Here is a 23,374-nt window from a genome sequence, read left to right as displayed (position 1 = left end):
ATGGACTTGAAGCCGTGACGCTGCTCACGGAGGACATACGGGCCCTTGCCGTGTTCGAGCGGAAAGTACTGCGGACGATGTTTGGCGGAGTACAAACTGAAAGCGGAGAGTGGCGGAGGCGTATGAATCACGACCTAAAGGCACTGCTTTGGGAGACTCCCATCGTACATCTAGCGAAAGTTAGCAGGCTACGGTGGGCCGGACACGTCGTAAGGATGCCGGACGACAGTGCGACGAAAATAGTTCTCTTCAACAACACCACCGGCGCCAGGAACAGGTGGCCCAACGTGCATGATGACTCGACCAGGTCGAAAGCGATTTGCGACTTCTGACACGACTAGGAAATTGGCGACGAGTGGTCCAAGACCGAGTTGAATGGAGACGAGTGCTTGAATCAGCACGAGCCACCCCGGCTCCATGCTGAAAAAGAAGAAGAAGAAGAAGAAATGAGTCGTTTAAAATTATTGCTCAGTACGTACATCGCCTTCAAAAGGGTACGTATAAGCTGGTTTTGTGGATTGAATATAATTTTGTTGAACATATAACGGTACTTAATTCTCATTCGTAACTAAAATATACATATGAAAATGCTAGCTGGGATGACAAACAACCACTGTCGCTGCGTGCATACTTTCTGTAGCCAACACACTCGTGAGCAGACAGCCTCGTAGTGTCGTTCTGCGCAGCCCGCTCACGAAACCAACAGCTCGTCGGTTGTCGTAAGCAGCCAGCGAACGTGAGCAGGATATATGGTTGTAGTTTTTGCTTTACTTCTTCTTTTCTTCTTCATTTTACGCCCTCGGTTTACACGAGGGTAAGAGTACGGACTCCGCGAGCGTTCGGTATCTACTGCGCGTGTTGCAAAGACGAGCGAGAGTAATTAACATGGCTGATAGCTAGATACACATTTGCTAAAACTCGTCGCAGTGCGTGAACAAATAATAAATCGGGGAGTCCGAAAGAGATGCACATTGCCGTCTGTTCGTTAGAACGAGAACGCGTCTGTGTGAAAATTAGACCACACGAGTGTGGGCTTCGTAACATTAGTGTTCCATTAATTTTTTGTCCATCCCGATTTTACACGAGATTAAGTTCAGTGTACTCCGATCTGCCCCATTTTTTTGCGAGAGGATGGCCTGGAAAGGTCGATTACACAGCAAACATTCCTCTGCCAGATTGGATACAGCATTGATACAACAATTACCTGTTGTTGAGTTCAACTGGAATCATATTTTTGAATCAAAAAAATATTGTTTAAACTTAATTCATACTCTTTTTGCTTCTACTAGATCGTTTAACCCAAAAATACTTATTTTCGATTCTACAATTTTTTCTTTGATAGAAACTAGCTATTATTCGAAATAACAAACCTTATTGTTAAACTAGAAGGTCAAACAGTTAGAATCAAAAAAATATCTGGGTTAGCCTTCAGTCAACAATATTTTTTGTTGCATTTATACAGAATTCTTTTGCATTTACCATTTATTTTTCTGCGTGTAGACAGGCAAAACCAGCGTAGGGTGATTGATCGTGGTTCGGCCTATTCTCATTGTTTCACATAGCACCCATGGACTAATGCACGTATATCTACAAAATCACAATGTTGTTCGAAAAAAAATTAGAATATTTGGGAAGAATAACTAAAGACGATTCTATTTCTTGATTTAGAAGAAACTTTAGAAGACCAGTTGATTTAGAATTTGATTTTTAATGACAGTCAAATTATGATCCTGGTTCGGCCTATGTTGATCGTGGTTCGGCCCATCGATGATCTTGGTTCGGCCTATTGCGATATAAAGTTTCCAAAACAAATGTTTTGCCTTTCTACTATATAAATATATAGTATAAAGGTATAGAAATCACTTGGAAAACCGGAAATGGAAAGAAGGTCCTGCGGGCCGAATGTTATATATCATTCGATTCAGTTTCGAAAACTGAGCATTTTCTGTGTGTGTGTATGTATGTGTGTGTGTGTGTGTGTGTGTGTGTGTGTGTGTGTGTGTGTGTGTGTGTGTGTGTGTATGTGTGTGTGTGTATGTGACGCTTTTAATCTCACTCACTTTTCTCGGAGATGGCTGGACCGATTTTAATGTTCTTAGTGTCAAATGAAAGGTCTAGATGTCCCATTGGTCGCTATTGAATTTCATACTGATCGGACTTTTAGTTCAAAAGTTATGTATAAAAATACGAAAAATATGGGACTCCATTATCTCATAGGTTCCTTAACCGATTTGAACAAAATTGATTGCATATGAAAGAGGAGCCTTGCAAACCCTTAACTTCCAAATTTCATGATGATTGGACTTGTAGTTTGAAAGTTACATAAAGAAATGTGAAAAAATAGTATTTAAAACATATTTTTGAAACATATAAACATTAATTCAATGAAAAACATCACACATTTTATTATTATTTGAAAATTACTGCTGAGATCTATCAAACGAAACCGAGTTATTTAAAATCGGACGGTTCATTCAAAAGTTATTCAAACTTTAACACTTAAGCACCGTATATTGAACCGTTAAAACGTGTGAAATCAAATCATATCAATCAAATGTTGGTTGTATTCAATGTGTGTGATGTATGTATGTGTGTATGTATGTATGTATGTATGTATGTATGTACGTATGTATGTATGTGTGTATGTATGTGTGCAAGTGATTACTATTTGCAATTTTTAAATTTGCATTGAAATTCAAGAAAAGTGAGAAACAGGTCAATTGTCTGAAGTTTTTGAAGTCTCTTAGTGGAATACGAACTCTGAAATTAAAGAAAAGAAAAAACTTTTACCGACTAAATTCCACTATTTATTATTTATTCGCGACCGATACGTATACGCTTTGAAATAAGACAGTGATGAAGCCTGCACATCGTAGGCGAACTACGTATCTGTTGCAAATAAATATTAAGTAGCGGGATTCAATTGAAAAGTTTTTTCTTTTCTTTGCTTTCAGATTTCAATTGTCATTTTCTTCACTTGATTTTACTCACAATTGTACAAGAAAAGCAAAAAGCGAAGAAAAGCAGTTAATTTAAGCATGTAGGTCTAGTGGTGTATAGGATTAAAAATACTAGTGAGTTGATTTTTCCAAACAAAATTATACAAACTTCAAACAAATTTTCCGCATCTTTAGAAGCTCTTTTCTATCAATAGATACTAGAGTTTAGGCATGTTATATGAAAAATAGGAAGTAAACGTTGCACGGTAATAATTTTATAAGATTTGTTTTCGTTAGTGACATTTTCAAGGATAGATGTCTTATGTCATGTATCATGTTTTAATAAATAAATAAAAAATGACAAGCACTTGAAATCATATCGATCATATTTCCCATTCTCAAGCATGTTTATGGCGCAGCTTTTGCACTATTTTTTTTATGTCATCTTGTTTCCCTGTCCCTTTTATGGGATACATTGTAAAAACGATGCGACCAAGCTAATGACTATCTTTTCATGAAAGTACATTCAAAAGAAGCTTAAGTTTTGATTTTCATGCAAAAATAAATATTTGAAAGAGCGCCAGCTAATAAAAATTTCACTTTCTCTTTTATATCTAATGCTCTATTCAGTTATTTTTTCTAATCTAGGTATCTATATTGCAAAATTGAAGCCAAGCCAACTAATAGTAAAATTTTGAGATGAATCATTTTGTTGTAGATATCCTTTTTCTTCAAAAGCGAAGTATAATGATAATTTTTCTGAACTTTTGTTTTTCAAAGATGCTAACTTTTGAACGCATGGTATTAATATCAAAATATAAAAAAATCTGCTATGAACACATATTTCATATTGTCAATTCGAAACATGTTTCGTATGTGGCTCTGAAGCCCGAAAGTTAAGGCCGTCTGTAGACCCGTTAGAGGGTTAATTTCTAATTTTCTATATATGTTCATTCAAGTCTACAAACATTATATTTTTTTTTTTTAAATCACGTAAAAATTATAAAACTAAATAAGGTGTTCATCAAGTAACATAAATGACGCTTGCAACTATTTACGCACCCAAGGAAAGAAAATATAATTATTCTACGTATTGGACGTTGTGAATTTTACTGGCAAATAAGGATTTTGAGGAATACAGAACGGATATTTAAAAATAGAGTCAAGTTAATTATAGATGCTCCTGAGAAACTAAATAATGATTATTGTGGCAGTAGAAAGGCTAGGTCACGCCGCTAGGTGGATTAATTCGGGTTTTTATATATTAATCAATCAGAAATGGTAAAAGCCTATTTTTGGTTCCTAATATAGTATCTTACTTCAATTTATCTACCTAGCAGTGTTAAATGAGCTTGTACATGGTCAATATTCTAACTATTTCGGGTTATATAAATTTAGACAATTTTTTACTTTCTTCGGAAGCATTACAAATAGTACAGATGTATTTTTGTTGCTAAATATAGTATCTTTTTTCACTTTATCTACCTAGCAGTGTTAAATAAGCTTGTACATAGATAATAATGTGGTTATTTCATATAACATTAATTTAGATATAGTTTTTAACTTTCTCCTCCCAGTTGACCTCAAGGTACAACGCTGATCTAACAATCCAGGCGTTGCATGTCGTAATTTCGACTGGAAGAGGCTGTAAAACTCAATAGATCGAAGCACTAGCCTCGCAATTGTCCTGTAGATACCTTTGAAAAAAGACAGAATTTACATTTAATTTCAGAATATTGTCCAATACATCACTGAAAATAGCTGCTTTTAAAATCACAACTGTGTTAACAAATAACCGGTCATATACCGACGTTACTCGTTGGTTTTTTACCTAATTCAGGGACAACAAATAATGCTAAATTCCTATCGTTAAAAGAATAGAAATTGGCAAACCGACATACTTTTAAAAACAATTCAAAAGGTAAAGCATACTTTTATTAAAAATTATTTACGAGCGTCTTAGTAGAACTCACGAAATATCGCGAACTAATTGGAAACGAATTCTTTTTAGTTCTACTATAATTTCTGCAGAAATTTGCCACGCTGATGAAGGTTGCAAGTCGTAACCGAAAAACGCGTATAAGTGACGTAAGTCAAATTAGTAGAACTGAAAGGAATTCATTTCCAATTAATTCGTAATACTACTTTTATTGATTTTTCGTTAGAGTTCCCACAATCATGAAATTTTTGTGGAAACTTTTTTTCCAGATAGTATTTTTCTGGATTGGTGAATTTTTAAATATTCTTTCATGCACAAGCCCTGAAACCGCGTATAAGGTTGCATAAAATTCTGAAACATTACAACCCAGTTTGTACGCTTCTTTGGTAAAAAATACCCTCATATTTATTGTTAAAAGAAAAACTCAATTTTAGGAAGATAATAATTTTGTTTCTGAAATGCATGAAATAATAAAATATGGAATAAAACACAACATTTAGATTTAACACAAGTGGTACGTGCAGCCAGAAATGGGTAAAACGTGGGCGAAGCGCGGCGCCACTAGCGGTGATTTAGTGAAGCTGATAGGCCGAACCACGATCATTTGTAGGCCGAACTAAGATCAAAAAATTAATATCGTATTTTCTCAATAAGTCGTAATCTCGCTTTTTGTTTGGAATAAAACGTTCCAATAATGGAAGAATATAGATGAATCTATGTTTTAAAATTGTTTTCACCCTATACTTCACAGACTAAAACATTTTCTAGATGTTTAAAAAGACAGCTGTGATGGCGACATTGGAAGCCGCTTTTACATATGTTATAAATGTAATTATTTGAGCTAGCTACATTAATTTTTATGGCAAATAAATAAAGGGAATGCATAGGAAAACATTATAAGCTGCTTATAAAATTATTTTACCTTTAAATCTGTAGATATTCAATGAATTATCGATGATTAAGCTGATGGGCCGAACCAGGATCAGTTTTTGCATAGGCCGAACCACGATCAATAACCCTAAATAGCATGACCGATGGGCGATAAGCTTTTGTTGGTGTTTGCGTATGCAAGAAATAGGAAAATGACAGTTCAATAGAGCGAGATTTGGAGAACGTAAAAACACCAGCTTAACACATCCATCAGTATGTGAAGATTATAAAGATGAATAAAGCAAATGTTTAAGAAAAAAAAATCGAGTAAGTTCACTTGAAATTTTAAATAAATTATAGCAATTCAATTCAATCGTAAAGTGTGAAATATATCAAAGTGCAAAATTTTAAATATTCCAATGTCGTCAAATCAAATAAACACACAAAAAAAAAATTGATTCGGTAGTCGTTGAAGAAAAGAATGAATTATTCTATTCAACTTTACCATTTTCTCTGTAACATACTATTATTTTTGTGGTTTCTATTTGTTTTATTAGTACGATTTCTTGGTTTACTCTACAAATGTATTTGTGAATTATTAATCTTATTTTTAACGGTAGCAAAACCAACAGAAATTTATTAAACTACGCATTGATCGCACAACTACTTATAATCTCTATTTTTTATTTCTTAATAAATTAATGACGGCTCACTATGCGGAAGAGTTCACTACTGCCACTGCCAAACGCAGCATAGATATAATCATATACCGATAGCCAGTCATCATCTCTACATGGCCAAGTAAAAAAATTCAATTTCATGTTAACTCAGTTTTCAGTTTCATGGGATATATAGGAAATACCGTTTCGTAACATCTCCCTAATTATGATACCCGACTTTGGCCTATAGATCTATTGTAAATGAAATAAATTATTTGACTTGCATAGCGACTACTTCTACACAATTTGTTCAAGTGTTGTCTTCCTCTTCGGTAGATGAGCTATTTTTTCTTGACTGTATAAAGGTAGGTTCAGATCAGTGCTAGGGTGCCCACGTACACTTAATCTTCATTAGTCTTTTTATTGATTAAAACTTCGTTATTATGAGCAAAATTATAGTAAAAATAATTTAGCAGCTTATCTCGAAAACTTCCTGAAAAAACTGTAAACTAATTACACTGTTTATACTTACAAACTATTTATTTATCTCGAAGCATTTGCGATTTAGGTTGATTTAGGTCATCCTATCAACGAGCCATGTGGCCATGTGTAAACGCAAAAGCTCATAGCTTTTTTGTTTAGTTTTCTCTCGGTCTTCCGATTTAAATCGGACAGCACACAATCAGCAGGTCATAGTTGCAATAGGACCAACCGTGATCGGGTCTGATTATGCCACCACCACCACCGCCGCTTCCAAGCCACGTCCCCACCGGACCCCGCCGGCAGAAGCTGTAGTGCAGGCATCTTCCGGCCAAACCGGCGCTTGAAGTGCAACGACCGTCCCGGTAAAGTTCAACAGATTTCGTGATGCTGAAGGAAGGCAGTGGTAGAGAGTGCACGTTGGACGGGAAGCCAGTCGATGGTGCTGGGACTCTCGGAAAATATTGATTGACCGGTACCGGCTGCTGTGCCGGTTGTCTAGTGTTGGTTACCGATGAGGTCGTTATGCAAGGCGGAGAACCGATGGACGGTTTTGAGCTTTGCTGGACCAAAGTTGGCGCCGCGGGTGAGATGAACGGTTGAGCCGTTGATGGTGAAAGGAAAGGTCGCCAAGCGGTGCTGCCGTATTGCGAAAACTGAACGGAAGGCTGCCGGGTCTGTTGGTGAAATATTTGCTCGAGATTAGGCTGCGGACTGGTCAGTTCTAATGATTTTAAAATTTCGAAACTGCTGTTGGTTAGTGGTGGTGGTGCTGGTGGCGTGGGCGGTTGATCCTGGCGATGGTGTTGAACCGCGATGGAGTCGAGCGTCTGCAAAAGGTCTTCGGTATTAAGTGGGACGTGCTTCAACTGGGTGCCGTAGATTGTCACCTCCAGCGGGTTCTCGGTGAATTCTTTGACGCGGTGATGCACTGTTGGGAAGTGAGGTAACGGATTGATATTAAACGTTTTTGAGCAGTGGTTGTCGAGTGCACAATGATACGTTTTAAGTTTTCTAACGAATTGAACGATACTGATGTTGGGTGATTGATTTCATGGCTACCAGTTCGAAAATATTCCATGGAAATATTCCAAAATATCGATAGCAGCACTTTCTGGAAGAATGAGCTAAATAGAACAAATGTGTTAAATATGTGTTTTATCACGGTTTTTGAGTGGCTGAATTATTTATCAGTAATTAGCACTTCCTTAAATTGTTTCGAATAATTTAAGGCGATCTCTAAAGTTGGCACCAGAGCTTTGAGTTTTACTCTTTTCAATTTTATAGTGGAATAATTTGGCAATTATGAATGAATATTCCAATGGTACCTCTGAATAGGAAAGAAAACGTCAAGAGTTTCGCCATCTGTCATTCGACTTCAAGGTGGCGTATGATTCAATTCAATTCAATTAAATGAGTTGTGGCGAATGATGCCCATTTTGAGTACAGGTCTATTACGGGGTTGGTGCAACGATCCTCCTTGACTGTAGCAGCCCAGCCAAGATCTGGATATACAACGACTGGCTTGTTAGAACCCTTTTTTACTGGCCAGTAAAGAAATCCAATTATACAATCAATATATAATATGAAGAAAACATGGAATACTGTCTGTTTGAATTATCCTTTTGAATCACAAATTTACAGAAAAAATTTAGGCATGCACCAAAATTCGAACAAATTATGTCGCTTTTGGGAAACATAAATCCAGTTAAATGACGTTGGCCCGTTATTTTTTGACAATATTTTAATGCGTTTTCCAATAGTGAAGGCCAACAAAAGTCTGTCGTACATTTTTAGTCCAAACAACAGTGGATGAAGCTTAATGCAACAACAAACAACCAAAGTGTATCAATAATAAATCCAGATCATAGATTTGTTTGTTTGGTTAAATAAGTTATTCATTAAATTAGTTTGCATTGCCTAGTTATTGAAAGCAAGCTGAAGTTAATGTGAACAAGTTTAATTGAAATTTTACACCCAGCAAACTCTTAAAATTACCGTATTTCGCATTAGTTACCACTCAAATAATATCCATTCAGAATGAGCATTCAATAGCACTCAAACAGGCTATAAAATCTTTTAGAAGCAACCAAAGCGCTCAATTTTGACGTGCTATGATGGTATTGAAATGAGTACTTATTATTCATTGCTCGCTTACCAGCAGCAGTTGCGACGCGTTTCAAACCTCCGGGCACCAGTCGATTTCCATAGGGTCTTAGCCGGCGATCAGCTGTAATTAGACCTGGAAATACATAGGATGCTAAAGCACCCATTGCATTGGTGATTTTTACGTGTTTCTTTTCGTTTCAACAGCTGACTAAAAGTATGACACTTACCTAGGTCTTGCTCGAATGCAACATCGTTTCTACTGACGATTAAAGGTTCGTAGACTCTTTCCGATCCATCGGCTATTTTAGATGGTGTTTCCTTCGCTGGATCCGTTCGATTGAGAACGATCGATTCGATCCATTTGTAATAAAACGAGATCCGCGTAGCGACGAAAACATTCCCTGCTCCACCACACTGCTCCCCTAACGTGTTGATACCGTATACATACGGTACTATGTTGTCCCGGCGAAAGTTGGAAATTGGTCCACCTGGTTCCAGCTTTAGTATTACGAAAAACAATTACATCCCAAGGTGTCACATTCAGTGAAGATTTAACTCACCTTGCATATTTCTGGAACCAAATCAATGGGATTTTCAGAGCAAATAAAATTACTATTAAATCCACCAGGCAGTTCGTTTTGAAACTGCGAACTGTAATTTGCATTGCAACGTCCATTTTCCAGATAGAAAGCCGTTAGGATTTTTAACGGAACAGCGGATGTTTTGTCCGCTGCAGATCCAGTGAAGTCCGGTCCATAACCGGAAAAGAAAACGATCGGCTCCGGAATGCGCTCGTTGTTCCAAATGCAAGCCGGTGCAACGATTTGGTAGATCTTGTACGAATTATAGAATTTCTCAAGTGTCAATACAGCGATGTCGTCATAGTTTTGTCCTTGAACGTACGAGGGATGTCGAATGATTTCGGTAATTTTAATCAACTGTTCGTTCGCTTTGATGTGAGACGGATCCCTGCCGTTCCAACGGGTGCAGCTAGCCGAGGTAACCACATGCCGATAGTCTATTAGAGCACCACTGCAGTGGTTGAAACTTTCTCCAGAACGCTGCAGCTCGACTCGAAAGAAAGGTGAGTTGTTCTGTGGAGTTATGCGACTGTCGGAAAATTTTCTCGATGATAGACATTCCGATTGACGGGCACATTCTAAAATTCACAGTAAAATTTAGAAAATTTTGGTCTGCGTCAATTTTTATTGTGCTTACCCAGCGGATCGACCGTAACGTTTGCTATCGAAGCGATCCACCTAATGTAACTGGAAATCTTTGTGTACACCCCGAAAGACCCATCCCAACAGCCGGTTCCGAACGACGTGACCCCCACCAGATAGGGAATGACCTTATTGACATCGTTGAGATCGATTTGAATTGGTCCTCCGGAGTCCCCGTGACAGGTGTCTTTGCTTGGTGTCTTGGAGCAGAATTGGTCCGGCGTCAGTCCTCGATACAGTGATCGTGGACGAGGTAGATTTGTGTTACATGCGTCATAGTCCCAGTAGTTGAGGGATGCTTTTTGCAATGTGGGACTAGCGTCTGATGCTGCTTTGAGAAAAATAAGAATTTCAGAGGTTTTCTTACTTTCGAACTGACGGAGCTAACCGTAATCCGTGATTCCAAAACCGGCAACTTGAAATCCACCGGTGAACGTTTGGAGATTGTCTTTAGGCCACAGACAAATCGGACATACGGAGGAATCCAGTTTAGCATCCTGTTCCAGCTCTATCAAGGCAATATCGAAGTACTTCTGTGATCGCTTGTAGCTTGGATGGGGAATAAATTGTTTGATTTTAATATCCTGAGCGAAACGATCATCTTCCCTAGATGCGAGATTCGTATCACCTAAGCGTACTACGTTCGGTGGAATTCTATAAAAGTTTAAAAGTTGTTTGTTAAGCTAAGTATTTACCGGAATCTTTACTGTATAGTCTTACCTGTCATCGTTCAAGCCACAGTGACCCGCCGTGACGACAAACCGGGAGGATATTAGAGAACCACCACAAGTGTAATCCACCGTACCGGTATTTTCGTTAACCCATCCAATCGCAGCCTAAAGAATTTTTTCATCGCTTAGTAATTGTCAACTCCAACATTATATGTCACAAACCGTTCTTACCATATGAGGAAACTCGCGGCGAAATGCTCTCAATCCACCTAGAATATAAAATCCCAAAGCGCTCGATACGTCTTCACTGTAAAATCGGCTGGGACAGTCTGCGGAATAAATATTTGAATAACCTTTTTCATACAATTTTGATCTTGATCCTGAATGGTTAAGGTAAAATTGAAGATCTATTTTCTAAAATGATTTCTATAAACAATTGATTGAATACTAACACATCTGGAACTCGCGAAATAATTCTACACACTCGCAATGAAAATCCCGGAATATCCTATCTTGAACTGGCTAAACTGTTGAATTACTCGAAACCCACGTTGTGTTTAGGAAACTAAGAAAAAACCGGAAATACCGGTTTTTTGCCTTCCCAAAACCGGTATTTCGGTATCCAAAAATTGGTCGGTATTACCGGTTTCGGTACTACCGGTACTACCGGTTAAACAGCCCTACTCTAAACACTATCCACTGGAGCGTCTACCCTACACGAAATTAAGTGTCAAAATATGGATTTAAGTTCCAGAGTTTATTTATTTGCAAGTTCAAGTCCAAGAGTTTATTTATTGCAAAGTTAATTGCACAGAGTGATTTTTGAAGAAAAAGGTTTTTCAAAATGATACGACCGCTTGAAGTTTCTCGTATATGCAGAATGTAAAACAACTATAAAAATATCTAATAATCAGTTACGTCACCAGAACGGTTGATAGTTTGAACGATACTTTTGAGCATACTTTGGATCAATTTCTGCAGTGTTGCCAGATCGATTCCTCCCCATGACTTAAGAATTGCAATTTTCAGTGCCTTATCTGCATAAATCCGTCGGACCATTATTCCCGAAATGTTCTCAGTCGGATCCGGTGAACAAGCCGGCTATCTTTTCAGAGTTCTACCATGTCATTGTTTCAGTGCTGGTGTGAATTCGTGCGTTATCCTGTTGGAAAATCACCCTTCACCCTGCGTCTTCTTCGAATCTCTGGTAGCAAACTGGCTTTAAGGACATCTGTGTAGTCAAAACTTTTGTGTGATACAAATTGGATTTCCAGCCTTCCGGAGTCATAAAGTGCACCACAGCCCATAACGGATCCGCCGCCACCAAAGTTTTTCTTACAAAAATATCCCTACGCATAAATTTCGCCAAAAGCCATTAAATCCGTCCGGTCCGTCTAAGTTACTTTTCCTTGACTGAGAAAATCATCTGTTATAATTTTTGTTTAAGCGGTCTTAATAAATACATTTCCTCAATCTTAAAGAATTTAATCCTCCCTTTTTCCAGTCTTGCGACATGTTCTGGCGTGCAAATTCCAGGCGTGCTTCCTTGTACCGAGGTTGCAGACGTGGGGAACTGATCAATGTCCGCCAAACCGTCGAAACTGAAGCCTTCAACTTGAGTTCGGTACGAATTCGTGAACAACTCAACGTAGAATTTGATGCTTTACTGATAATACGATGCTCATCCCTTTTAGTCAGTTTCTTTTTTGGTCCTGCACCATTTTTCTGACCATATCTAGCGGGATTTTTCAATTCGGGACAACGCAGTGGCTACGTCCAATTTCTCTCGCAATTTTCCTGGTCCCCCATCCAGTCTTTCTGAAGGCCAAAATTTGCCCATGATCTTGCTCACTCAGCTTTTTTGTCTACCCATATTAGCATAATACTTTTATGAATAATAATTATATTCATTACCAATAAATAGTCAAATAACGGAACAAATTGATAAGTGGTTTTATATTTTTGAAAAGGAATATTTATCTACTTAGCCGGCCAGTTAGCTTCGAGGTACGATGCTGGTTTGATAAGCCAGTCGTCGTATGTTCGAATCTCGGCTAGGCGATGCTGCTAGATAGAGTTAGTAGGCTTTTGCACTAGCCCCGTAATTGTCCTGTACTCTAATAGCCGGCCACGAAGTCTGTCGATAAAGAGGGGTCAAGTCTTAGAAAGACATTTAAACCCAAAGCTTTGATTTTTTTTTGAAACGATGGTTCTACAATTGATGAAGGGACGGGAAGGGAAAGTAATGAAGAAGGAGTTTTTGGGAATGAAGGGAAAGAGTGGAAAGGAAGGGGGGGGGGGGGGGTAATAAGGTGGTTTGTGGAGACTCCTTTTGTCCAGCGCCTCTGTGGTTCATAGGTACATGCCCTGGCGGGCGTTGTGGGTTTAAATCCGGTTATAATCTCAGATTATAGCTTGGTTCGACCCATGTACCTTTCAGCATTGGACAAAAGGTAGGAGTCACAAAGACAACTTGTTAAGCGTAGCTATCTATTACCCCACCCCCTTCCTTTCCACTCTTTCCCCTCTATTCCCAAAAAATCCTTCTTCATTACTTTCCCTTCCCGTCCCTTCATCAATTGTAGAACCATCGTTTCAAAAAATATATCAAAGCTTTGGGCTTAAACGTCTTCCTAAGACTTGACCCTTCTTTATTGACAGACTTCGTGGCCGGCTATTAGAGTACAGGACAATTACGGGGCTAGTGCAAAAATCCTGTAGAACCATCGTGTCAAAAAAAAAAAAATATTAATATATGCCTGTCCGCATTTCAAGGTCAAAAGACTAAAACACGAGTTTGGTCAACCCAAAGCTTTGGTTTTTTTTATTTGCCTACTTTTCCTCCATTCGCGTCACATATAAACAAAAGCACTCAATTTGAGTCTTTTCCATGTGTTTGTGCCATCATTGAATGATTGTCAAAAATCGTTTAGGGTGATTCAATTTAAATCTAGTGAGAACATATAAATCGAGGGTGGTCGTGACAAAAACTTTAAAAATAATTTGCAATGACCTTATTGTTTGTTTTTGACACAATTAAGTCCTAGTAGGCCAGTTCAAGTAAGATTGATTCAAAAGAAAAAATTGTTATGGAATAAGATTTTAATATAAAAAAATCAGTCTTTAAACGACCATTCTGTTGCAATTATAATGTTGGTCAATTGCAGTTCCGTACATTATAACCAAAAGAGAAGCTTATTCAGCACGACAGTATATTTCATTACAGAACTACAGTTATATAAAAAATGGTTGAAAATTATATTTGATTGCTTGGAAATTGAATACGTGTATGTCTTTCTCAATTCGGAAATAAATGATTGATCGTTCAGAGTAGGACTATTTTATTGTAATATAGCAACCGGACAATAGTGGAACACAACAACGGAACTGTGACAAAAGACATCATAAACGAACGATCTCTTGTAGCTGCACTTTTATTGTTCAACCTTTATTGTTTTGATTTGTTTACAAATTGGGTGGGAGCGTGCAGCGATTCTTTCTACGAAGCCATGACATCCTGTCCGGGGATTACTTTTCGGTACAGATAGAATAAGGAGTTTATAGTATTAGACGATAAAAATGTAGAGTGGAGCAGTTATGCTTCCACCGGTAGATCAGGCTTTGCATCCACTTTTCGCTTCGATTTTGCTCTTTTGATTACTGCATCTCAGCCAAGCAAAATTTGAGGTGTATGGGGCATTTGTGAAACAAGTTATTGTCTACAATATTGCTAAAAAAAGTAATGTTTTACCTTTGTTATACTATATCAAAGGTTTAAAAATTGGTCGAAAAACACGAAATTGATCCGAGGCCCGGAGGGCCAAGTCACATATACCAATCGATAAGGTTCGACGATTTGAGCAGTGTCTGTGTGCGTGTGTGTATGTATGTAATGATTTTTTCTATCGCCTGTATTATTTTTTGTATTTACGGCGCAATACGACTGCAATGCCGTTGGTAGCATAGCCTTATAGCGCCGTAAATACAAAAGATAAAACATTACTTTCTTTAGAAATATTGCAGATAATAACTAATTCTACAAATCTCCCATACATCTCTTTTTCAAATTCTGGTTGGTTTAGGTGCAGTAATCAAAAGAGCAAAATCGAAGCGAAAAGAGCGTGCTAAGCCTGTCGGTAATATATCTTTTACGCCCTTTTGAAAATAAGGCGCGATTTAAAACGCTGGATTCACTCTAACATATATTTATGATCCTAATAATATTGAAACGCCTCAAATAATGCAGCTGAGTTTGTTCTGTTCAGAATAAAAAACAACTAGTGACTTTCCACTAAAAGTGGATAACATACCAATTATTCTGTTTTAGATGATTCATTACTTGAATATCTCAATAAATATTTTCCTCGCTGGATGTAAGGAATATCATTGTCTGATTCTCAGCAGACGTGGCATTAGAATCGTGAAAAACCTTTTTCTGTTTAATCAAATGCATAACGTTTTCAAGATTAACATTAGGTCAAAAGAGATTTTCGCTTGGTTGATTTCAAACAATCGTTTTATTAAATTTTGCATTTATTTCTTCAAATAACCTTGAATGATCAAAACTCTACAACGTCATCTCCTACAGGTGATTATTGCTAATGGTATCGAACTTGTAGTTCTAGTATACGAACGAGGAAAAAGCCACTCGGAACAAGACAGTCCCAAGTTCTAGTTCAACGCGAAGGTGCAATCTGCTTTCAAAGAATTATGGTAAAATATTTTGATTTATTATGGTAATTGAAAAATTATTCTTATTATGACGCCAGTTCACAGTGGTCCAAACAGCGAAATACGTGATCGTGTGGGAGTTAGTTATATGGAAGCTTTTCTCTTATTAATTGCGTCAAATAATTTTGAGCCTACATTCATTTTCGAATCGGAAATAGGTAAACAAATTGTTGTTAAGACTAACTTGTTAGAAAGCGATTGTCAACGTAAACAAAATGGCGTTTATTGCATCCGAAGTACAGTTTAATTGTTCTGTAAACATGACTGAGATGGATTTTAAAAATAACTATAACTTTTGAGGATACAAACAGATACAGTCATTCAACACTTGCTTTTACAGGTTTTTTTGTACTTTTAAGTATGAATTGTTTGATCTGCCACCATTTGCCTCCTTGGGAAATATTTAAGTACTATTTTTTACCAAAAAAGCTCAAAATCTCCGAAACTTTAGAAAGTAACATATAATAATGTTCTACAAAAACGTTGATTTTAGCAAGATAAACAACTTTCTAGAACACTATGAACACGTAAAAATTGACCAGAATAAGTCAGGGTTTAAAAACTGTTTTAAAGGGTTTATCCACGAATAACGCTTCATAGACAATTTTCATGAAGAGATACAAGTATAGTGTCTTTGACAAATTTTTTGTATTAATATTTACTACAACATTGCCGAAAGGACCAGACCTGAATCTCGAATATACGAGATAATAAATTTCGTATCTCACTTAATTAATCGCCCAAAGATTTCTCTCACGAGAAGGGACTTCTTATAACTTGTATAAATGTTCCTAAAGACACTACATGCGAAAAACTTCAGGTTTCAGCGCAATATCATGTGATCACGTATTTCGCTGTTTGGACCACTGTGCAGGGGGGTGGTGATACCGGTTGACGATGCAGTGAATTTAATTTTTTTTTTCAATGACCCAACCAAAGAAATCTAGCACGGGATGACTTGATCTGATAAACACAATGAATACTAAGAGACCTGGGAAATCAGGCTAACAAGATTAGGACTGACAGCTAAGAATGTATATTTGAAGCGGCTATGAACTAGAGAATGGTCAATCCAAAGGCATTTTGTGCATTTAATTTTGCACAACTTGCAAAACATTAAAGAAAAGCAGCTCTGTACAGTAAAATTGTTTCAAAAACTACATTATTGTATGGAATATAGTTAAAAATTGATAACTAATGATTTGATATTATTTTATTCGTTTAATTTTCTAGTTGTGTGATCTGAAAATCAAACCTAAAATGTGGTAAACTAAAGTCAATCCATTTTATCTCAGGATATAATTACTTTGACTTCAAAAGTTAGTTTAAATGCTTCAAAAACGAAATATGGAATTGATAATACTGTCATTTATCGCTTATATTAGATGCACGGAATAGAGCAACTTCAACATGCAAGTTACTGCCCCGAGGTACAGGTAGCTCTTTTCGCAGAAAAAAAACAGTCTTGAGTTAAGCGGTACCGCAGGTGGCAAGTGGCTGATTTATCTTACTCACGGAGACGTCATAAATATGTATTGTTATAGAGCCAAAATTACGACTGGCACAAGCTGACCCGCACTTCCCTTTCCGCATTTCCAAGTGATATCGTTATTCAGTAGCCGTTCCGTTTTGGCGCATGATCGATTGTCGGGAGATCTGAAGCTTAAAATAGTCATTCAATGGAACCGACTTCTTGGAAGCAATTTATTACTGCAGAATGGGGTTGAATGCAATTTTTATTAACACTTGTTGCAACATATTTGGTAATTATATTCCAAATAAAAATGAATGTCAAATCAATGACATCCATTTCGCCACATAAATATTGTTCATGATTCATGGTATTTGCAACTGTGTTGAAAGCGCCAAAATATGCATGCTTAATAATTTACTACTAAGCTCTGAAAATTCGCTGAATCAAACAGAGCTGGAATTTGTGAGTTACTGTTTGTTTTTGCAATAATGAACAGTTAGTGTGCACTAATCCACAATTACCGTCTAGTGAGATTCGCTGATAGTATCCATCAGGAGGTTCATCAACAAATGCATTATCCTCTCCATAGACTCCTCTCAGTAACATTAACACTAACACTAATATGGTCATTAAACTGGATATTTTACGCAATCTCTTAATCATCACAAAAAATCCTTCACGTAAATAATTATCACTATTCGATTGATCGCACCGATTTTCACCGCGATAAAGTTGCTCGTAACGCCGCCCGATAAATACTAAACTATTAAAACAGATCGAGTTTCGCGCTTCGTCACTTGCGACGACTCAAGTCGTCTGGCAATTACTTTGGTTGGCTGGGTCTTCCGAATTAGAACAACCGCTCAACACGGGAGTTGATTAGCTTCTCTTAGCGTTCTTCACGAGGAATTGTTTCCCCATCGGATGGGGACGGGGTCGATGGTGTTGTTGCGTGTGCGACAGCAGGAGAAACTGGTGGTGAAGCCGGTGGAGGAGATGGCGATGTCGGCTGCTTTTGTCATAAATATGCAACGCAACTTTTAATTGTTGCAATCAGACTTACTGACTACTGCTAAGCTGCTGACGGCCGTGCTGGACGAAATAATAAATCGTCATCTTAACCGTCGCCTCTGGCTCTGGTGGAGACCGCGATGCGTCAGTTCTGCAGTGGCGTCCAATATCTCGCAAAGTTGTGGTAGTATTGGTGTTTGGTAGCTATAATTTTCCGGATGCTTATACTAGTAGAATTGATTATGCGCACAATGACAAATTTTAAAGTTTCAAGAACCTACTACACAGAATTTTATAATGGACCAGACAAATTGAAACATAAAAACTACTAAAACTGTTTAGAATTTTCTTAGGCTGAGTAAAGAGTGATTTTGTCGGTGATTTCCGACACGAAGTTTTAATTGATAATAATTAATCACAATCTAGGAATGAGTTATAGCTAGTAATTATTCTATTACTATCTCATTCACACTTAATTACGAAAACTTTGTCAATCATTGCTTTTCGAAAAAAGAACACTGTCGTTCACAAGTTGGGAATAAAAGTCATGTGCAAATGGCAATCACGCGATAGCCGACTCAACTTGTCGACCACACTTGTCAACGGAGCTCATGTCAAAATTGATTTAACGAATTGTTTTTGATTTGAAATATGCCATGTTGCATACATTCATCTCCAGATAACGCTTGCAATGAATCAAGTAAACCTGCACTCGACTATTTCTCGACTAACGTTTGAAAAGGGCCAATCAATCAAATAAAGAAGCAGAAAAAAATAATTCTTACTCTTACGTTTGACTTATTGGCTCTTTCCAAATGTTAGTCAAGAAATAGTCGCAGTGCAGGTTCACTTGGGCACAACGTGCCCACGCTTCCTATTTTTGTGGATTTCAGAGCATCATACGATACAGTTTAACGCGAACAGCTATGGCACATAATGCACGAGTACGGTTCCCGGACAAACTGACGTGGATGATCAAAGCTACCCTGGAGTGATGTGCTAGGTGCGCGTTTCGGGGACATTCTCGTGTACTTTCGAATCACGCAGAGGGTTACGACAAGAGGATGGACTGCCCTGAATGTTATTCAATATCGCTATTGATGGTGTGATCCGGCGAACGGGCATCCAAACGAGAGGTACGATCTTCAGCAAGAGTAGCCAACTCGTAGTCGTAACCTTCGCAGACGACTTTGACATCATTATTAGAAACCTTGGGATGGCGGAGGCAATCTACGCCAGACTGAAAACGGAGGCTAGGAGGGTAGAGTTACAAATCAATGCGTCGAAAACTAAATATATGGTAGTAAGAAGCTCCAGAGAAAGTAACGTTTGCCTTCCACGGACAGTGACTATTGACGGCGATGAACTGGAAGTGGTTGATGAATTCGTATATGTAATTGGAATCTCTGGTCACCGCCGACAATAATACGAGTAAGGAGATCCAACGACACATTCAAGTTGGAAATCGAGCCTACTTTTCCCTCCACAGGACGCTTCGATCAAGGAGCATACGCCGCCACACAAAGCTGACGATGTACAAAAGGCTAATCAGATCGGTAGTCCTCTACGGATTTGAGACGGTAACTTTACTTACGGAAGACATACGTGCACTTGCCGTATTTAAACGAAAGGTGCTTTGGACTATTTTTATCGGCGATTGGCGACGAGTAGCCCAGGAGCGAGTACAATGGAGAGGAATTGTTGATATGGCAAGAGCCATACCGGCTCTCGGCTGGTAAAGTACGTACAAAAGTTTGAAATTTGGAATCCTTCGATCTAAGCCTGTGCGATATTTCTCAAAAATGTTCCTTATGCCAAAAAAAGTTAGCGGCTTAATTAGCGGTACATAAATTTAGCGGAAGCTAACAAAAACGCTAACGGTCATAAAAATTAGCGAAAACGCTAACCGCTAACCAAAATGTTAGCTGAGCTAATTAGCTGTTAGCGGATTAGCGGAATTGTGCCCACCTCTGCAGGTTGGGAATAAAAGCCATTTGCATAACCGCGCGATAGCCGACTCAACTTGTCGACTGCACTTGTCAACGAAGTTTATGTCAAAAATAATTTTTTTATTAATATTTTTTAATTTGATATATGTCATGTTGTATACATTCATCTTCACACATACAACGCTTGTAATGAATCAAGTAAACATGCACTGCGACTATTTCTCGACCAACATTTGAAAAGGGCCAACCAACCAAATGTAAACGCCTCAACCTCGTAGATGTTTGCTGCTTGCGCCGCTTCTACTGGGCGATTGCTTACTGCTAAGAAACGTCTGGCCTCAACTGACGCTTCACATAAAAATGTCCATTTTAGTCAGGCACTTCTTGACCATTTGGTGGGTTGCTCAGACTTCCCGGTCCAAGGCGCGGAACGATGAGGCCACTTCGCTCTCGATCTTTCCCTTAAGTTTCGGCTGTACTTTACAATCGTACTTCGCCGTTGGGCTGCCGGAACCAGACTTCCGAGGAACGCTCTCACCTTTCTCTAGAAGGGAGGAGATGCTGCAAATGTCGGATTCAGCGGACACGAAGTGCCATACGATATCCAACTTTTTCACTTTGGAGTGGAGCTGGCAGTACGAATAAAGCTTCGAGCGTAGCTGCTTGAAAATTTTGTACACAACAAGGTTGCTACGATTGGTAATGCATAGGTGGATTCACCGCCAGGTGGCAGAGTAGAAGGATAGAAAAGCATGGGAAATCGCTACAATCAGCTCATTTTGTTTAACGTATACGTTAAGTATAGCGAAGTATACTGTATAGGGTCACTCTACGAATTGTGCACGATTGTATAACTCAATAAATATAAAACGATAAATTTGTAAGGAACACTGATTTAGCATAACAAGGGACGCCAAATTGCGTCTTCACCAAGGGCGTCACAATGTCACGCTATGGCCCTGACCAGGGGCGGACTGGCCCACCGGGCAACCGGGCAAATGCCCGGTGGGCCCCAGTAAAAATTTCGTTGTTACACAAAATGAGATTTTCCAAAATTTGTATTTCAGTTAAACTCTTTCTACGACTCACGAATGTTCAATTCCTGCCGATTTGACCGAATTGATGATTGAAAATTTAGCTTCGAATGGGACTGTTGGGGCCCCGAACTTTAAACCAAAATTTCTTTTTCAATTAAACTTTCTCTATGACTCACGAAAGTTCGATTGCTGGGGCCCCATGATTTATGAAATCAACCAATTTGATGATTGAAAATTCAGCTTCGAATGGGACTATTAGGGCCCCGAACTCTAAACCAAAATTTCTCTTTCAATTCAACTTTTTTTATGACTCATGAATGTTCGATTGCTGGGCCCCATGATTTATGAAATCAACCGATTTGATAATTGAAAATTCAGCTTCAAATGGGACTGTTGGAGCCCCGAACTATAAACCAAAATTTCACTTTCAATTAAACTTTTTCTATGACTCACGAATGTTCGATTGCTGAGGCCCCATGATTCATGAAATCATTTAAGTTGAGCTGTTAGGGTCCAAGCTCCGAAAATATTACCAGCTTCAACTCTGAGTATTTAAAAGTAGAAGTAGTATTTCATCCGCAGTTATTTGACTACTTATAAATATTGAACTGTCGGCTTAAGCTCTATACTCAGTTTACTTCAGTGGCGATGGTCCGTTATCGATCCTGCGCCGAATGAATTATGGTCCTACCTTTCTTTAAACCCCTCGAACACCAGCTGAACGTGCATCATCCTCGATAGCGCACATCTATCAGTGCGATGTCTACTCCGAAGTCTACGGCCTCTTCTTGATTCTCTGCTTAAAATAATTTTGGTTACTCTTTCGTCGGGACTTCTAGACACGTGACCAATCCAGCGCAGACTGCCACACTGTGCTATCTTCATTATAACAGCATATTTGCATTCTTAAGATAGCTCGTGGTTCATGCGTCTGCGCTACACTCCATTTTGGATTTTGCCAAATTTTACGCAAAAACCCCAAGCATTCGTCTATCAGCTTCTTTTAGCGTTCATGATTGATGTCCGTAAAGGGCCACCGAGAGGATTAGTGTTCTCTAGAGCGTCTGTTTTACGCGAATTTGCAAGCTACGGGACTTCAGCTACAAAATGTAATGCCTGCGTAAAGGCCAATTCGCAGCTGTAATTAGTCGTTTTATTTTGCGACTTACATCGTTGTCACATGTCACGAGCATACCAAAATATATTCAGTTCCTCTTCGACACCAACACCATTTGGATTTCCACGCCATGTACTTCGTTTTGGCGGTGTTAATGGTAAGTCCCAATTTCTCAATAAATGACCTAAAGGCTTCTTTCGCTGCTCTACTTTTGATTTTGGTAATATCGACGTCATCCGCAAAATCAAAAAGCACGTGAGGTCTCATCTGCTATTCTGACTCATAATTTTTACTCATCCAGCGTCACACGAATCAACGTAACTAGTCCTATGGGAAAATCATGTCCTAGCGTTAACTGTCACAGCTCATTTCGTTTGACTGAATCGTATGCCGCCTTGAAATCCATAAAAATATTATGAGTCTGCAAGTTGTACTCCCGGAACTCGACAGTTACTAGACGCATGGTAAATATCTGATCCATCGTAAAGTGACCCTCATGAAAACCAGCTTGATACTCGCCAACAAAGAACTCAGCTAACGGACTCAGTCTAAAACACAGAATAGGGAGAGCACCTTATAGGCAAAATTGAGTAACGTAATGCCCCGATAGTTTTTACTCTCATGTCGATGTCCGTTTTTAAAATTATGGGAAATGAGGCCAATCAACCACTCCTCCGATATTTATTTTCCTCCCATATTCTGTTCCTGACAATGAGGTGGCGAATTGTTTCGTACAACTGCTCGCTCCCCGTTTTTAGAAGTTCAGCCAGGATACCATCCTTTACAGCAACCTTACCGTTTTTCAGCTCACTGATTGCTCTTTTGACCTCCTCCTGTGTTGGTAGCTCCACAGTTTGGCCTTCGCTAAAAATTCTTATCCTGTAGCTGCTGATCTTCGTGGTTACTTCTCTATTCAACAGCGTCTGGAAATACTCTTCCAGCTGGCTGCTACCGTCGTTTGGTCAGTAAGTAGGTTGCCAGCACTATCATTGCACATCACAGGCATGGCAAAATTCTTGCACCTGACCGTTTTGTGGAAACTCCGTGTATCGTTGCTGACGAACCTCTCCTCTGGACTGGCGAGCACGTGCTCTTCGTACTGGCGTTTTTAGACGGTGGGTTCTTTTTTCCGCAGCTCTACCAGGATGAACCAAAAAGATTCGCG

The 23,374-nt window shown here is 38.6% G+C and overlaps 1 protein-coding gene across 1 annotated transcript; it reads right to left on the bottom strand.

Annotated features, from left to right (window-relative positions):
* Positions 1–7,069: 7,069 nt before the first annotated feature.
* On the bottom strand, positions 7,070–17,701 carry LOC128739754 (transmembrane protease serine 9-like). The gene is made up of 9 exons (XM_053835254.1): positions 17,617–17,701; positions 11,122–11,219; positions 10,940–11,055; positions 10,608–10,873; positions 10,215–10,547; positions 9,557–10,155; positions 9,224–9,494; positions 9,046–9,117; positions 7,070–7,818 (listed from the first exon to the last, which is right to left on the bottom strand). Exons 1-9 carry the CDS (start codon positions 17,699–17,701, stop codon positions 7,070–7,072), a joined length of 2,589 nt encoding a protein of 862 aa, XP_053691229.1.
* Between the last annotated feature and the right edge of the window lie 5,673 nt (positions 17,702–23,374).

Source organism: Sabethes cyaneus, chromosome 3 (genome assembly GCF_943734655.1).
Source record: "Sabethes cyaneus chromosome 3, idSabCyanKW18_F2, whole genome shotgun sequence".
Taxonomy (NCBI): Eukaryota; Metazoa; Arthropoda; class Insecta; order Diptera; family Culicidae; genus Sabethes; species Sabethes cyaneus.
The sequence above is the reverse complement of the archived record's forward strand: the minus strand, read 5'-3'. Positions and strand labels throughout refer to the sequence as shown.

Bases quoted from the DNA above. Each gene is read 5' to 3' on its own strand.
- LOC128739754 (XM_053835254.1), bottom strand. From the start codon at position 17,701: ATGTTACTGAGAGGAGTCTATGGAGAGGATAATGCATTTGTTGATGAA. The intron at 11,056-11,121 runs GTAAGAACGGTT...AAAATTCTTTAG, and splicing joins GCCGCGAGTTTCCTCATATG to GCTGCGATTGGATGGGTTAA. The intron at 10,156-10,214 runs GTAAGCACAATA...TGTGAATTTTAG, and splicing joins CGTTACGGTCGATCCGCTGG to AATGTGCCCGTCAATCGGAA.